General features: G+C 40.8%; 1 protein-coding gene across 1 annotated transcript in view; it reads left to right on the top strand.

Moving 5' to 3' along the window:
• The window catches only part of mafa (MAF bZIP transcription factor a), a 71,905-nt gene that overhangs the window by 5,326 nt on the left and 47,448 nt on the right, over positions 1-19,131 (top strand). The window contains exon 2 of the mRNA XM_085400766.1: positions 5,292-5,359. Coding sequence (XP_085256892.1) covers positions 5,292-5,319 — 28 coding nt within the window. The 3' untranslated portion in view covers positions 5,320-5,359. The remainder of the gene's footprint in view (positions 1-5,291; positions 5,360-19,131) is intronic.

Below are 19,131 nucleotides of genomic sequence, written 5' to 3' on the forward strand. Positions count from 1 at the left end.
CATTTTGGAAGAATCAGAAACAGGAATGAATTGAACATTTAAGGAAAGCAATTCAGGCTGGCAGTGTAAAAAAAAAATTGTAAAATGTAGAGATGCAAGTCCATTGTTGCAATAACTTAATGAAGCCTAATAATAATAACAATAACTCACACTGGCGTGCAGCTAATTAAACATTTCTGCTTTGACAGTCTGTTGAATGATAGAGACGCATGTTTCTTCACAATCCATGAATTAACACCAAATAAAAATATATGTATTTATTATTTCCTATGATGATGATCCTAAAAAGGAGAAACAGACCTTACCTGCTGACATTTTTCATTTAAAGTCCAACGTGATTCTATCATTATAATAAAAAAAATAAGTGTTAGAAATATTGTGTTTGCATCTCAGTTCATGAACTTCATCCTCATTTTTATTTGCAGAAGTCCAATTTGATTTTATGTCTGATAAATCATGTTAACATTATTATGAACAGTCTGGTCATGTGTGAGCCTTTCTATTTGTGCATATGTGTGTGCTTGTCTTAAGTGCTGCTTCATGTGGGAGTATGCAAGCGTGTATTTGGACTTAGGTGTAAATCTGAATGTGTGTGTGTGTGTTTCCTTGAGTGGCAGTATGTAATAATGACAACACTGTGAGTTTCTTGTGGCTGTGCATGATGCATGCTCCATATTTGTACCCTTCACTTACCCTTTTTACACATTCTTTGCTTACTTATCTGTTGTGCCCGCTTACCGTGTTTCTCGGACACTCTGCACTTACAGTCATTAGCATGTCATCGTTTGGCTTTCTCAGTTTCATCCAGCTCTTTCCTTTTTGTCAGTGGGTCTGGACGTTGGCCTGAAGCAAACATGCTGTGGGAGACGGGGCGCACGGAGGGCACAGCCATGTCAGGCATGTGAGGGGGCGCTGGAGAAGGTGCCAATTTATGTCAGCCACTGTGGTTAGCAGAAGAGTCTCTGCTCTGCTGTACCCAATCTTGCATTGCATTTGGTGTTTTTACATCATATGCTGATTTTCTTTTTAACATAACTTTTGGACTGCACTTGGACACGAACTAAACTTGCCACTTTCCAGAAAGACAAGAGGAAAAGTTCTTTGCTGAGTTCACAAGGAATAGGCTTGTGGGCATTCGGAACAATTTGTTTGTTGAAACAGGAAGACCAACGTGCCAAAATACACTTTGAGGAAACGCTACAGTTTCTGAAGACAGATTCAATCTGGATTTGTCTTCTGTTTTGCAGTTTAGCCACAGATTATCAGTGTCCAACGGATACAGACAAAAAAACGCCTTTCATAAAAATGAACCGCACTGTCAGTGTGTTAAAGCAGTAAGTGCTCAACCGTTCGTAGTCTTTGCCATTATAAATTTCATACTTGTTAAATTTGCAAAAAAGCAAGCTTCTGCGCCATCTGCCAATGATGATGTGCTACACAGCTCATCAAAAAGGAGAGAGAGGGAGAGGGAGAAAGACAGTTTTAACCCAAGATCTGAGGTGTGCACTGCTGCTGTGGTGGCTGATTTGCCCAGAGTGAGGGGAGAAGCTGAGACAATAGTCAGGCTTGGGCTGAATTAAATGATTTTGCTGATGATTAATAGTGGTGTGGGCCAGTGGCTCCTGCGATGTAAAGATGATAAATTGTGAGTGTAGCTCTGTGCAGCTGTGCCAGTGTTGGGTCTTAGCATGTACACACCATGCAATTTACAGCCAAGCCGTTCTCCTTCTTCCTCAATTTATCTAATTACATCTAAAGCAGTAGTACCGTTATAGTCTGATATGTCACATTAACCACAACAATGTATGAAATGACTTTAGAGAGGATAATCATTTGCTTTTCCCCTCATTTAAAAGACATGTTTTTGTATTTGCCATTTCAAAGAGGAAATAATTTCCTCTTTGCTTAAGAGTCTCTTCTTTTCTGCCTCTCTTTAAACCATGCTTTCAGTGCAGTGGGTTTTTTGATGTGTTTTGAGTGGCATGTAAAAAATGAACATTTGTTTTTTGCTAGGGGCTTCTTTATAAGACTCTTAAACTTATTTAGTTTGATTGTTTCCTCATTGGAACAGATCATTTAGACCTCTAATGTCCATCCACTAAAACACAGTCACCGCACGCATACTAAACATGAAAACACACTCACCAACTTACAATACGAAAACAAAAGAATAGATTTGCTCCATTCTTTTGTTTCAGACCATAGTGTTACTTGTGCTTCTCTGTGTGTGTGACTCAAACAGTCGAGTCCCCGAGCTAAATGGCATTTTTTGCGAAGACAGATCTAATTTGTAAAAAGATGTTTCCTCTTATATCTGTGGTGCCCGTACGCAGCGGTTATGTAAGTGATAAAATGATCGATCTTCCAGCGAGACACTCATGTGGAACGCTGGCGCTATGCAGGTTGACAGCATAAGATGCAGCACAATGTTCAGTTAAGTACCAGTACGCCAGTCGACACAACCAAAAATAAGAGCCGGTTGGGGGTTTGAATTCTTACAGGCTTTAGAAAGTGCCAGAGGAACAATTGGAGCAAATCTTTTTGTCTTGCTGTTTCGCACGGTATGTCATGTATGTGTTTGTAGGTGTAGATGCATGAATCCGTGTGTGTGCATGCATGTGTATTTCTCTTGTTGTGTTTTTTGTCAAAGAGGATGAGCAGAGGTCAAAAGTTACAGCGCACAAGGCTGCTCTCAAAGTCATTAGAGTAATCCCTGCCCTGGGGAACTCGTGCTCATTTCCTCTGCCCAGAACCCAATGAATGAGATGTACACACACATCCGACATAGGATAGTATCCAGTAAATTCAGCACAACTCCCTGCTATATATATTTTTTAATTATTAACATCCTATATTTCACTCCTGTCTTTACATTTTTTGAATCGCAAGAAAACAAATAATATATTTTTGACTGTGAAAAGATTATATAATAATACTATACTATAATAGCACACATACAAAAGGAGTTTAAATACAGGGTGCAGGAAAAGTGTCTATTAAATATGCTGTGAAGGGCAGTGGCACTTGGCTTAAGCTGGCCAGGTTTATTTTCACGCTGCCATTCATTCTGATTATTTTCATGTATTCATTTATTTATTTATTTACTCTGAGTCTGGTAGTATTTGTGGCACACATGGTGAACATTTAATCTTGTTCTCACACCCACTTCATTCAACCATTTCATTGTGGGTGTTGCAAAACAAAGCAGCCAGTCGTACATGGGGTAAATTCATTGTTCCTGTCTTAAATATCAACTGACTCAGAGTGGGTGTGTTAAGCTGTGGCTTTCTGTCACATTTTACACAACTGGGGTTAATAAAGACTCACAAAATATCAAAAGTGCCAAGTTTCAACTGTGTTTTTTGAAAACATATTTTTCTAATCTGTCTTAGTGTGATGAGAAATCCTAAATAAATGGAATAAGATCTTTCTTTTTTTTTTCTTTGCATTTTCACATTTGTTCGTCCTACCTTTGCATGGAATTTGCTTCTGTTTTTCATTTTTACTATTTTCATTTTCAACAGTTAGAAAATGTTTTATATGAGTTTGGTTGTGGATAAAAACCACTGTCGACAGAAGATTGGAGAGAGGATGTGCAGCAGCAGTGGCAGTCATGTGTCTCAACACAACCAGGTGGCAGCCACATCTGTGAATGGTCTGTCTAAGTAGAGAAACAAAAAAGGAACATTATTCTCACATTCATAGTGTAGAAGAGAGGAATAGTACAATCGTATAAGAGAGGAATGGTGCAATAGTGCAGTTCACTGGGAATAAATAAATGCCAAGCATCAATACTTACACTTTACACTTTGCTGTCGATGATGTCTGTACATTTCTTTCTTTCTTTTGTGGCAGAAAGCTTGCTTCAAATAGACATTAAGCTGATACATGTGGTGTCATTAGAGAGTCGTCCTTGAAAGACTGGCTGCAGGTTATGTTGGTAATGAGGTGGTAGGGATTTGCTGGAGTAATTTTATATGTCTGTAAATGGACCCAAACCAAGAGCCTGTGACTTAAATAAATGCAGCAGCGCTAAAGCAAGAGGTAACGGAGTAAAAGAAAAAGTGAGACACACAGTCCTTCAAACGGGCATATGTTTGTGAAATGTCTCCCACTAAAAATCTAGCTACATGAGTGAAATCCCTCTGTGCTCCACAAATGTTTTTGTTTTCTACACATTTAAGTCCATTCCTTTGGTTCCTCAGGTGTAACTTTTAAAGCAGATCAGTATGAAATAGGGAGCTGCATGCAGAGCGATACACATGAAGCATAGATGTAAGTGCAATTTTGTTGTTTAGGTAAGTCCAAGTCATATCTCAGCATATGTATTTTTACACTTTCAGTACTTTCACCTTGAATGACAGGTGAAATAAAGCAAACCTAAGACATGAAAAAGATAATATCCTGCTATATCTAACAGGTGATATGATTTGTCAGCTGATTGGCTGCTGATCACAGTTTAGCACCATTAGGAGCCTTTTGGTTTTTTTTGTTTTTTTCTTAACATCTGTCATCACAACAGCTGCCTCACTGCCTTTGTGCCAGTTCTATGTGGCATTTATTTGAAAATCCAGTGATTTAAAATTTCTCTCACAGTAGCGTACAGGCAAATTACTTCCACCGCTGTTATTTTCCAGGAACTTTAAATCGGCCCGGCTTGGAATCTGCAAAGGGAGCTAAGAGCTGAGCTAATGTTTTTACTTGTGCTGCAACATTTATAGGGGATATGAACTGTATTTGGACCCGCCTAAAGAAACATGCCCACTTTTGTATGTTTTGCCAGGGTACTTCTGAAAGTTTCAGTCACAAGGTAGCAAGGAAACAAGACTTTATCCCTCTCTTTTTTATTTGCCACGATTCCTCCCCTGTTAGAACAATTCATTATTCAACTGAATGAGATGAACAGAAATAAATGCCTCTACAAAAAAAAAAGAAAAAAAATCTATTTTGCCTTGTCTGTGTGATGGCACGCCGTACGTACGCTTAGATATTTTAGTTTTGTCTCTTGTGTTTTGATGCATGGGTTCCGCCTGTAGAATCTATTTGCATGTAAATTTTTACAATTCCCCCAGCATCAAACATTTACTATGATACATGTAGTGTATTTCACCAAAGAGACAAGGTGAGAGAATGAGTCTGCTTGTTTCTTTGTGATTGTTTGTGTGGGCCTTCTTGTGTGTATCCGTGTCTGATGCAGACAGAAGGGAAGAGGGTGAAAAGGTGACACCAAGCATATTTACGCTGATATTAATTTATCTGATCTGTTTGTCCAATCTTTTCTGCTTCTTCAGGTCATCAAGAAAATTTCTCCATCTGTGATTTCAAGCACCATCCCTCCGTGCCCTTGAGGATTCTTGAGGTAAATGTCTGATAACTTTGGCCTTTTTTTTTTTACATTTTCTGCTTAATAATAGTGAGCAATATCAGATTTGTTGAGTTTACAAAATATTCCTTCTTTAGAAAAATACCACAGCTTTGCACATGCTACCAAACATAGCTGTGTTATACAAGTATTATTTGTGGTATGCATTTTTCATTTATAGCACTACACAATTAAATCCATATTAACTATTCATTAATATCAGGCAGTCATATTAAACGGAGAAAATAGTCACCACATATGCTACTGAATGTTTTAAAACATAATGCATGTCTGTAAGCTTTTTATAATGGATACATAATGCATTGTATATGCTAAAGAGCACACACCTTCTTAATGTTGGCAATATCTCTCTACATCTATCTCCCTGATGCAATAACGTTCCTTGATATCGTATCCATTATCATACCTTATTTTATCCATGGAGAAGAAAAATCACACGACACATGAAGTTTTGAGTCTAGGGCAACATCCTTCATCCCCGATCAGGACAACCGGCAGATTAGAGCCACTCATTCAAATGCAAATTATATGTTCGTGTTTTGCACCAGTGACAAAGAGTGAAAAATAAGATTTGAATCTTGATATCAATTTGCAGAGACAAAGGGCAACCTGGGAGAATGTATATTGCAAACCCAAATGTTCCTGTAATGGTTTCACTGATTGTTCCAAAGCAAACAGCTGCAATGTGCTTCATCATGACACATAAGAATGAAAGAGCACTTGCATTCTAACTTTTTCCACCAACGTAAAGAAGAATATACTGTAAGTGTGTGCGTGTGTGCTTGTGTACATGTATTTGTATCTGCTGTTATTTACTTGATTGTCTCTAAGTGGGGAGCGGGATCAGTAGCTGGCCTTTCGCCAGATCCACTTAACTTCAGGAGGGGAAGCAGGACAAAAGCCATCAGGGAAGACAAGGACAAATCATCTTTAGATGAAGTGTTTTAAGTGCTCTGATTCTCCTCCCACGTCATCACTGTGAATTAGGTGCCCTCTGCTCACTGCTAAGGGGTGTCGAATATAAACAATGCCATGGGAACGGATGTTAAACGAATTAAAGTGGAAAACCATGAGGGTGTCTATCTTACGCGGCCTCGTAAATCTCGGTTCTCCTGCCATGCGCTATGCTGATGTTGTGCTCTGACAACCTGCCAGCTGAACTTAGAGGTGCTGCGTGCGGTGTGGTCTGGTCGATCCCGTTCTTAGCAGTTTCAACCATGGCAGACATTCCAGGCAGAGCCATGTCTTTGTTTTATGCAAATCCATGCATATGAAGAATGGGGTGGGGGGGGGGGGGGGGGGGGGTGATGAGCAGTCTGGCCACGTAGCTCCAGGAGGACAAGCTGAGTGATGGAGACGGAGAGCCAGGTCTTGGTGTCCTTGCCTGGGGAAACAGTGTCCTGACTCGAGCCTGGACTGCCACCAGGACACTATGTCACTGCGCCTCTACCTAACTAATCCTAGAAGAAAAGGATTTTCCCAGGCACAAATGTATTTACGCCACAAGATGCAGAGCTGGTATGAAGATACTGTAAATAGAGGTTAACATTGGTATAAAACTACCTGCCAGTGTGCTTTTCCTGTGTGTTGTAAAGGTAGGCACAGCTCAGGGGATTGCCATGCAAAGAGACACTGGAGTTCAGAGCCCAGTAGGGAGCTGAAGGACCCAGAATATGCTGACAAAGATAAAATGCCAGGTGTGTGTATATGCAGTGTAAGAGGCTGTGAGAAAGTGCAAATATAGATTGGGGGGGGAAAGGTCTGTGTGTGTGTGTGTGTGTGTGTGTGTGAGTGTTTGTGCTCACATAAAGATACAGCATACAGTCATGTGACCATTGTATGACAACGTGGTTTGGGTGAAACCTACTGAAGCAGCATCACCCACATACCACAGCTCATCGCACTGTTCAATTTCCCATCTTATCAAGTGTCTTTCGTTTCTTCACATCTGTGTTTTTCCTCTGTGCAGTAAATTATGTTGTTTTTAAACTTCCCAAAACATCTTCTCTTGCCCACCCCTTCTTAGAGTTGCTTGTTAACGGTAATGGTTAGTAGGAGGCGAATCCGTCACAGTGTGCTCTATTTCTGGGTGCCAGGATGTTGGTCTCAGTCGTTGAGGGCAGATGAAATCGATCCAGATTAACCTGTCATGTGGGGGAGAAAATGAATGGGACAGAGGGGTGCAGAGGCCATGGAGAGAAGGGGGGCAGTGTGAAGTATAAAAACAACCTCCTCCATATGGGTCAAAAGTTGTGGGATGATTTATTCAAGACTGGGTGCTATCCCACCTTCCCCCCCTTCTATCTGCTCCACCTGCCTCTTGGAAAGGAGTGAGAAACTGGAGACTGTTCAGGAGGAGGTGACTATATTTAGCCTTGGTGACCAAAGACACTGTGGTCTAACTTTAAAGTTAAAAATACATATATCCATGTACAGTGAGATGGACACAGTTTGCGTCATCACAAGGCACCTATCACAAATTTGTCAGCTTGAAGTGACTCGTGAAGAACGAGTGCAAAGCAATGTGCAGCTTCCAATGGATGCCTTTTCATTAAAAGACTGTATGAGATTGAACTAAGTTTTAGTACCCCTGATTAAATTCATGCTATTAAAAGTTATCATGAAACAAAGATTTTACTTGTAATTGTGAAAATTATGTATCCTAAGAAAAATATGTGTGTGTGTGTTTGAAGGGGGGGGGGGGGGGGGGGGGGGTTACGGGGGGAAACAAATAAGCAAAAACAGAAGAAAAAGAATTGAGATTTATAGTTTCATTTGACTGTGAAGTGCTACTAGATTTAGCCTGTGTTTGGGCAGAGCTCCACTTTGCTAATTATTTTCCTGTGGCAGAGTTCTCAGCATGGCGCTCCTTTCTCACTCTGAGAAGAGAGACTCACTGGTAAGTGCTTAGTCAGCCCTACTCTGGGTGTGAGATACTGTTGAGTCTCTAGTGGACTGTAGGGAGGCAGAGCAGCGTGGGACCAAAGCCATGACAAGGTGAAGGCTTTAAAGTGAGGGCGGGCCCATCATCACCCATCAGTGAAAGGAAGAGAGATAATATATGAAAGTTGGGGACACTGAAAAAGAGTTCTGTTTAGTATACTCCTTATTCTGTACTGTTAAAAGTGTTATGGGAAATATCATTGCTGTGTTGTTTTGCTAGGTTCTTGATGCCTCTTGCAGAGGCCTGAAGAACCCAGACACTGAGCAAGAGCTGTTATAAAGCTCCATAAAGCCAGCGGCTTCACTCTTTATCAACTAGCAGTGGCATGGACTTTAAAATATATCAACACATCATCATCAGATTCAAGTTATGACTTGGTGGTTCTTGACTTGATCTCTGGAAATCCTGCCTGCGTTCTGTTTCTCTCTTCCCTCTCTATTTATATTCCAATGTCAAACTTGCCCTTCTTTCTATCGCTACTCCTCTTTATAGAGTGGCACACAGCTCCTCCTCTTCTGTCTGCCCCGCTATCCTCCAAATGACTCTCCTCCCAAACAAACTTAGCTTCCTTCCCCTCCCCTCTGTTCCCAGCGTCACTTTCCCTCCCTCCCTCCCTTCACCTCACACTGCACCTGCTTCCCTCCCGCTTTCTGTTCCCTCTCCAAACGTCACTACTCTCCCTCCCCCCCTCTCCACTTCTATTCTCCCCCTCGTTAGCTTGATGAATGGCTTCACTGCAGGGAAAGTGCTGATTTTCATCCCTCTGTCTGATTTCTGCTGGCTGTTATTAATTTCAAACACTCAGAGAAAAGCAAGTGAGTCAATAAATAAGGAAATGAACACACTTCATCCTGCCATATAGCAGCTCTTGCAGTCATTCACCCAGGGTGCGGGTCCTCTGTGGAGGCCAAGTCTGCATTTACACTGATAGAGTTCAGGTCCCCTCCTGAATCACAACACGGCAACATATTTTTAAGGCAAGAATAAAAGTTGTCCAGTAGCACTGCATCATATCAAATGTTCCTGTAATATTTTTAGTATCTTGCTTCAACAGGGCTAGGGGGGAGACAGAATGGTACAAAGCTAATAGCTCTGAAGAGACTTCCAGTGTCTTCTCTCATCTTTTCTCTTTCACCCTATAGTGCACCATTTAAGAAATGTACACACAGAGTGACAAAGAGGAGGAGAGAAAGAGAAGCAATGAGAAGTAACAGGCTAACAGAGTTATTGCTGTGCATTAAACAATGCTGTCGACGCTGTGTAGTTAGGGCCGTATGTCTAAGCGCACATTACTTACATTCCTGGCTTAATGCATTGTGCGTGCCTGCTAATGTCAAACACAAATAGCCTCCGAGAACAACACAATTCTCTCAGTTTCTTGCTGTCAAACAGGAAATTTCCAACCAAAAGTTACTTTTCTTTACTTTCTGTTTTCAGTTAAAATGCTAGGGTATTTAATCAGTCCAGGATCCCAGTAATGCATGCAGAGGGACAGATATTAGGCCTAAGATATTATCACACTGTTTACAAAGTGTTAAGACAAGCAATCAGGTGGGAGCTTTAGTAATGCACACACATCATTAGATGTTTAGTCTGTGCTCTAGAGCCACAAGCCACAGGGCTGTTTCTCTTGGCCATTAAAGCAATATTTGGTTTTACCTTAATAAACATACAGATTTTTTTGTAATTAGCTGATAGATTCCTGACACCTTACTAACTTTCAGCTTTATAGAGCTCCCAAGCTGAATCACTTCAGTGTTAAACAGTGTTGCAAGTGCAATTTAATGTTGTTGTTTTGCAGGCGTACGTTAGTCATAACTTGACTCGCCTGAACTTTTAGGCAGCATTTTATATTTAGCACACTTAATAGAAACTCACACATGGCTGCACAATGCACAGTCAGACAACTTGGACAATTTAGACAAAACTGATATTTCTCAAAACTGATAGTGAAAAAAAGAATACATCAGCTGATAAGATTAGGTGTATTTAAAAGATCATGAAGAAAACTGGGTGTTAAGTTAATTTTGCTAAACTGATAGAAACATATGGTGTGCGTGGACGCCAAAGCCCCTACCCCTCCTTTACGATGTAGGGACAGGAGTGCTGTAATAGAAGAAACAGTTAGAGCATTTAACACTTTGTAAATAAACATCGGGATTCTAAATGCAGTTCCATAACTAAACCAGAGGACATTTATGGGAGGTGAGAACAGACATAACATATTTTAACTGTGTATGTTTGAGAAAGTCCAGACTTGGTGTTCGGTCAGAGAAGAACCAAATAACATAATATAGAAAAGTGTGTGTGACCTAAAAGATTGTGTGTTTAATTTAAACAACAATAGGTTTTGCTTCTTTTTGCTTACACTGATTACAAATTATGTGGGAATGTATGGTGGAGGAAGATGAAAACAAAGCTGTAATAATTACTTAGCACTCTTCAGTTGCACCCTGTTAAAGATATGCAAACTTTGCTTTTATAAAGGGATGACATATGTACATGAGAGGAGAGGAGAGGAGAGGAGAGCTGTATTAGTAGTAGCTGCAGGGGTAGTGGAGCCTGTATGTCTGCTTCATGGCTCTGTGAGCGCAGACATAACTATTGTGTTTACAAGGCTGAGTTGCTCTTACTGTTAAATTATCGAGGTGGGGGCGTGTTAAAAGAGGAGGAACAGAGGAAGGGGTGGGGAGGGGGTAAATATTTGTCCGTCTCTCATAGTTCTGGTTAACCAGGCTGAGGAATTCTCTTTGCATCTTATAATTACAGAATTTGGGTAGTGTCACTCTTGGAGAGTGCATGGCCTCAGAGACCTGAAAGAGGAGGCCCCTCTGACACAGCGTGGAGAACGAACCTTAAAGTGTGGAGGCGGGAGAGTGGCACGCTTCTGCGTCTCACTACTGTCAAAGAGGCTTGTGTCAGGAGATTACACCGTGAAGTTAAACACCGTGTTGGTCACTTTTTTCTTTTCATTTGCTCTCTTTTTATTTTGGCTTGGACCAGTGTGAGACCTTTCGGAAAGAATGTTGTGGCTGAGGCAAAAAAAAAAAACTAAAATGAAGAAAGAACCACAGTCCTAGTTTGCTCAGTCTTTCGCGGAACGGAGGAAGCTCTTTCCTCTCCCTCGTGCACAGCCCCATGTATTGAACAACATCTTCACTCCTCTTAGTTTTTATTCCTTCTTCCTCTCTGTGGCCTGATCATTAAAGGAGAGGGATGAGTTCACAGCTGATAGTGTCTGGTTGCAAGAAGCGGACAACGGTATAGGATGACATTATCGGAAGCGGCTGCATATAGATGCTAAGACCAAAAAAAAGACACAAACAGAAAGAGAATATTATGGCGTACTTCTCTCAGTATAAACGTCTGTCTGCTTGAATTACAGTAATGACCCCTGACAAACCATAATAAGACACATGGATCTCTATGGATACAAGCCATGACCAAAGGAATGGCTCTCTGTTTACTTTCCATTTTGACATTCTGGAGTATGAGACTCTTGTTAGCAAAAACTAAAACATGATTAGTTTCCTGTTCTCTTCTAAAACTAATAATACACTACACACACACACACACACACACACACACACACACACACACACACACACACACACACACACACACACACACACACACACACACACACACACACACACACAGAGAGAGGCACACAAACACACACACAAACCCATATGAATAAAAGAAAGAATATTAGTAACTTACAGCCAAGTATGGCACAACTGTTATTAGTGAGAGAGATGTGTAAGGAGGGTGATGGAGAGGGACGAAGCTTACCCTCTGTCTCTGTGGCTGAAGTGGAATAGTTGTGGTGACGGGTTGTGACAGCCGAGGGAACGAGGGAGCAGGAGGAGAATATCACTCCAAAAATCCCCAGGATACAGGGAGGGAAGAGTAATTTAGAATGAATGGCCTGCCGTATGCTCTCGAGCAGTTCCTCTTGTCTTTCTCACTTATGGATATAGAATTGCATGTGGACAAGTCTTTTTCTATCTCCTTCTCTAACACACACACATGCGAACACACACGCGCTTGCGTAATAGATATTTACTCTATGAATTCTTGCATTAACTCTCTAGTCACTAGATTATCATAATGATTCAGCCAATAAGTATTAATACTGGCTCCTTCGCTGGATCCCTCGGGTCAAAATTAGACATACATCACACATATGCCACACCAGAATGAGATGCGCACAAGTCCTGTACACTGACTCTCATTTCCTTCCGTCGTCTCTTGATAGTATCCCTAATAGACCTCTCTCCCAGTGGCACACTGCTGTTGCAACATTCACCTACTATTGCTTTAATGAGATGTCTGCGCCTGTATGAGTGTGTGCGCATATGTCTGTGTGTGCCTGAGAAAGAAAGATGTTAGCGATCCTTGCGGCCCTGTTTATCTCTACGCTTGTGTTGGAGTAGAGGGAGGTCAGAAGCAGGGCTGCTTGTATCCATCTCCATTCCCATGGCTGCTCTGTCACAGGCACAGTGGTCACAGGAGAATGAAAAGACTATGGATTTTTTCTCCTCCTCCCTACACTCACCAGAGTAGGAAGATTAGGCAGAAGATGAGCACAGCCTGGCCCATTCAAAGCAGCTTTAAGCCCAACACTGGAAGCATCTGACCTGAGTTCTCTGGTTCATGGAGCACAAGTACACACAAGACATGCATTCGCGCACGCACACATGCACAAATCAACCAGGGAAAGATTTCTTGGTTTACTTTTCCGGTTCAGAGCTTGGTCACATGGTGTCTGGGTGTTAAATGCTGACATTGTGGCCTGTGTACATTAAGATGCTATAAGCACACGCAAGTGCACACACCTAAAACACTGAGAAATAAGCCTTCGCACTCCCTGCTCAGCAGCCCCAGATGGAGGCTGACAGTTGCATGTGCATAAAAAGATATTTTTAGGGAAAACTTAATAGACAATAAGGTGAAGCGAGTCAGGAAAAAAGAGGGGAAGGAGGGGGCATCCACTCATAGGCAAACAGTAATAGGGAGATAAAATTCAAAGCTCTGCAGCTCTCACTAGCAATTAAAATAATTTCCGTATAATTTGAGAAAGGCCTGACCCGCCTTATCGGTTTCCAGATAAGTCTCCTCCTCCTTCTCCTCTTCTTCACCCAAATGCAGAGGGCCTGATGACTGAAAACCGACAGCGCACTGATAACCACCGCCATATGGGCTCCCTCTTCTCTGCTCAACTCATTTCACTTGCTGCTCTTCCCTCTGCACAAACACTTCAAGATGCAGGCACACAGTCACACATGCAAACACGAAGCAAGCGCCATGATCAAAAGCTTCCCTTGTTTCTTGTTTTATTGTGGTGTGTGTCCATGCGCGTGTAATTTGTATCATTTCATATTCTTTGTTTTGCACCTGGGTGGAGAAGAAAAAACGTTAAGCATTTGTTTCTTTTAACTGAATGGAAATTCTGATTGAGAAAAAAGCGTAAGATTGAAAGAGCGAAGCATATTCTAGAGAAAGTGTGGGTGAGCGAAGCGAAACTAAACAGGGCCTGAAACCTGATGCCGTCTCTGTTTACGGGGGTTTTGTGTAAAAGTATATATACTATATTAGATAAAACTAATGTTGTGGGCAAACGTGGACTGCAAAAATTAAGCTTGCCCGAATGACATATAGATGAGGCATCATTTAAATATCTTTCACCGGACTTGATTAGAGCGCTTAGAGTGGCGACGAGTAACTGTAACTACTTCACACCTAGCAGATGTATTGCTGGGGACAGGCAGTGTCAAGTTACAATATATTTATATTAACTAATATATATTCCAACATAGATTAAAATAAGTTGTGGTTAAAAGCTGGTTTTTGATACTGTGTTTCACCTGGGTTGAGTGCTTTGTTCTGCTGTGTGTGGGAAAAGATTCCTACATTGCTAAAAACTGACACAGATACACATACAGTGACACAACATGCAGAGGAGAGGAGAGAAACTAGTGTGGTTGTAAAAGATGCAAATAAAACAAACTGTGCACGTACTTTAAATAAGCCAAAGAACAGAAGTCAGAAATTTGTTTACGTGTGTTATTTTTTTAATTTACTTTTTGTTGGGTTTTTTTCATTCCTTCAATAATTTGGATGATTAGTTCTTAAGAAAGTTACAACTTGAACACGCCCATTTTAACAGGAACTTCTGATGACAATTTAACGTGAAAGTGCATTAAACCTGACTTGAGTAAACGGGTGCCACCGCAATATGGCACCCATTTGGGAAGCCAGTAAGTAAGGGTTCCAGTATTCTAGTGATGGTTCTGCAAATATGAACTAAGTTCCTCACCTACAAGCTACATGGGAATCACTGTGGTCAAACTGTTGACACTCTTCTTGGTAGATGATAGGATGTGACAACTGACTACAGACTTTTTGCTACTTTACATAAACAGTTGTGGTGGGAAATGGTCAGTGGCAGTTATGGCTTGTGTGTCACAATGTGTCAAGTAGGCTGGTCTCAGATGGCCCATTTGGGTCATGTGTGAAACAGTGATGTGACACTGTTATTCACGAATGGTGTTTAAACCACAAGCATCTGTAAGTGTGTGATCTGCAAAAGAGAGATCTCGGTTTTTCCAAGAAACAACAGTTTAGATTAGGTGTCATTTGGTGTGCTTTATTTAAAATCAATGTGGGATTTTTTTTTTTAAAGGCGGTTACAGATTTAAAGAATGTGCTCTTGTGCATTGGGATGTTTGTGTATCTTTTTTACCTGTGTGTGCAGCGCAAGCCTCGAAGTTGGTAACATGTCTGAATCATTTGGGAGGTTGTGCTGTCACGGACGCACAGAGGGCAACGTTCCAGTGAACAGGAGGTGGGTGCAGTGACATAAGCGGGACGCAGTACATCTACTATACGCGATGCTCTCACAACACCTACATATGGAGGGGTCAAGGACATGCACACGCTAAGTAATGCATATACACTATCGTGAGATGTAATTTATTTTACATAACACTGACTATTTTGAAGACCAATTTCAAGACAAATTCTGTGCAACATTTCTTTGCACCATTATACTGCATTTAAAGTGAATACAATTTTTTTTCTAGTCTCTGAACAGATACAGTACAATAAAGAGCGAGTCTGGTTTCATATACTTGGCAGCATCCTGCGCACACACTGTGTGCGTGCTGTAAATAGCCAGAGTGTGTCGTGCATCTCTGCTGTGTTTGGACCTATTTTAGAGCTGACACAGGAAACAGGGCCATTCTGACAGCCACCCTGCCAGCCGGTACTGCACACAGCAGCCCCGGAACCTTCTGTCACACACACAAACACGCACACACATAGACACACACACACACACACAGTCATACACACAGAAAAACTAGAAGTTTTTCATAAGATAAGATAAGATAAGATAAGATAACCTTTATTAGTCCCACACGTGGGAAATTTGTTTTGTCACAGCAGGAAGTGGACAGTGCAAAAGTTATGACGCAAAAATTAGAATACAATAAGAATAAATACAGTACACAGCTGTACAGAATAGAATAAAATAATATACTATATACAGTAGAATAAAATAGAATAAAAATATACAATAAGATAAAAATAGAATACGAATGCTATATACAACTGAGTAAAAATACAACGATGCCAGAAAAGATTATTGCACTTAGTGTTATTGCACATGTGTGGATGTGTGTGTTTGTTCAGTTAACAACCTACCAGTCCTTAATCCACCTCATAGGCTTCCACAAATCATTTAATGTCCTCTTTAAGGACACATTTTTGTGTTCACCTGTGTTTTGTTTTTGGGGTTTTTTGCAGTTCAACAATAAAGACCTTCAACAAAAGCCCTGGACCCCCGTTCTCAAACATCTCCCATCACATCTTAATTACTATCAATTTCAAACCTTGCAGTACAGAAGTGATTTCACATCTGAATCAACTAGAAAAAAAATAGCTTCTGTGTTACAGATCCTTGCATAATATTAAGAAAAACGATAACTCTGGCAGAGAGAAGCTCAGTTACTCAAGACACAGGTTTCTGCTTTCAGCTACATGAGACAGCTGGAGATCCAGTCCACAGTTAATTTAAAGTTCATTCGTGTTGTTCAGTGTGTTTGCTATTCTGCTTCCTTGTTCCTGCACCGTCCTATTTTTTCATATATCCACCAGGGTGATGTAATTTAATTCAGCATCTTTGTAATTCATTCATTTGGTAAATATTTTGAGGGACTTAGTAATATAGAGGCACAGACTGCGGGAGTTTAAAACCTAAATTAAGCTGCATCTCAGTGATATGACAGTGCTAGCTCATTTAGAGACAGTTAGTATACAGACATAAATGCCTCTTCAAAGGCTGCTGCAGAGTCCCACTCACCAGCCTCTCATGTTTGGGGTGGAAGATAAATTCTGCAGGCTGCTTCTGCCTTCCTGTGTAATTATGTGCACGGTGATGTGCCTTTACAGCCTGCCTAACAGTCGGAAATTATCTCCCGGAAATGAAGTCCAATTAATTGTGGCACTTTGCAGGCGTACATGTGTGCAGAAACACTGTAATGACACTTAACGGGAAATTGGCTCCTGTTGAAATATTTAATAAATAACTTGCGAGGTGAAACAACCTCATATGATACTGACAAACGTAGCTTGTTCTTTTGGTTTTTTCTACACACACAGACACGCATACACTTCAATTTAACAAATTTCTCAGTTGCTTAGTGTAAGGCATCACACTAACCGGTAGTTAAAAAGACGCATACTATGTAAACGTATCACAGTTTTTCCTGTGGACCTTTGTCACATGTCACCCATTTCTTTTTCGCCTCATGTTTCCAGTCACTGCCTGCTGCCAGCTACTGAAGAGAAGAAAAATGCCTGAATTTATCATTTTTTTAAAGAAAAATTAAAAAAAAAAAATAGGTAGATTTTTTTTTTGACCTACACGTGGCTTTACAGTATCGATCCAACCTAAAATGAAAAGGTCTATAAATGGAAACAGCAGTCTTTTAGGGTCAGTGACACACCGTGTCACGCCACAGCAGCTCTCTATTGTAGGGCACAGTGTGTTGAGTCAGCACTTTTCAGAGAATAGCACCTTTTGTTTTTGTCTCTGGGAGTCTGGGTGTTCTGCCCAGAATCACCGTCCAGACACAAGCCATTCGGGAATTCGATTTTTCTTTCTAATAAAAAAAGAGATTTGTTTCTTATTATGCTCATTTTTTTAGTTGCTCTCTGAATATATTTGAAGTTTTAATTCACTTTTGACATAGAATATTCCCCCTGTGATTTCTTATTTCTGAAATTATGTGATTACTAAATGTACAGCAAACAGTTACTTTCTGTACTCTCATACAAAAGCTGTTGGAGTGGATTTGGTTGATTGCTCAAGCACTCCTCAGCAGCAACGTTTTACAGGAAGTGAGTGGATTTGAACGCCCATGCATCTGATCATCATCATAATTGGCTTCAGATTAGCTGCGACATTCCTTTAAAAGTTGATGTGTTCACCTAATTTAAAAATTCCCATCCTACAAGACAAGTTTTCTCAAATGTGTATGAAAGGATGCGTGAGTTTACATTCACCTCTACATGTTTATAACACTAAATGACATTAGGGCCATTGTGATCTGCTTGGTTACACATAATAGAGTGTATCTGGCCAGCGTGTGAGTCTGTCAATATGTGTGTGTGTGTCTCTCTCAGTGTGTAAAGACCCGTTCAGCTCGGCAGTATGGCACATAAATGGCCACAGAGGGGTGCGAGTGTCAGCCAGAACGCGTGCTTGGCAAGCACAGAGCTATGCTATTAGCAAGCGCTAACAGTTTTATTATTAGAAAATAAACGGTGCGCTGCAAAACTCTGAATGTTATTAGCACCTCACCATCTGGGTCTGACAGCTGTGTTCAGCCACCATCATGGCTGTTCTGCTAAAGGCTATATCTGAAATCGCCACTCTTTATCTACAGCACTTTCACAGTCGTCCTGTGTCTGTCAGTTTCCTCTCTTTCTCACATTATCTCTTTTTCTTCCTCTTGTTGTTTTTCTTGCAGACATGAAGATGGGTAGATAATTCGCCAGCGCAAACTCTTGATTTCTCACACTGAAAGAATTCAAACATTTTTTATTATATCAATAGAGGTTTTGTTAGTCCTGTGTTTCAAAGTGTTTCACTAAGATTTAATTTAAATAAGAAAAAAAAAAACCTAAACCAAAACCACAGGAAGAATTCTGCTCTCACAGAAACTCAGTCCTTGACTATTGCTCTATTTTATATAAAACATGTTTTACACACAACAGACAAAAAGAGCGTGGAAACAATAAGTCTCATAATGCTTTGTTAAAAGAGACATACTGTCTGTGCTTGCTTGTGCGCGACTTCTTGCACACTAAAATGTGTTCCCTTTTTGTAAGTGCTTGAAAGTGTGTCTGCAGGGATACCTTTAGATTTCTTTCCCCCGCATGTGTGTTTTTCCCTCCTTGATCACACAGCTTCTGCAAGGCTTTATTTAAACAGATAACCTGCTACTAGAAGCCCCCAGCACCCCCCCAAAACCTCCTAAGTCCTCTCCTGGCCTTCCAGTCTTTAACAACAACCCCCATCGAAAGGAGACACCTCCAGAAATTAGCACTCTTATTGCAGACACTGCAGAAAAGCCTACCCTCCAGTGTTTCTCTTTCTCGAGCAGAAAATACTTTTCTCCACTAAAACAGGCCAACTGCTTCTAGGCGTGCATCTCCTGTGCCCGACCTAATCTACATGCATACTTACCTTCCTTTATACTTATGGGCATCGCTACCGAGAAGCGTGAAGGAC

This window comes from Rhamphochromis longiceps, linkage group LG1, assembly GCF_057381845.1.
Source record: "Rhamphochromis longiceps isolate RC_006_pf linkage group LG1, R_longiceps_female_GT1.1, whole genome shotgun sequence".
Taxonomy (NCBI): Eukaryota; Metazoa; Chordata; class Actinopteri; order Cichliformes; family Cichlidae; genus Rhamphochromis; species Rhamphochromis longiceps.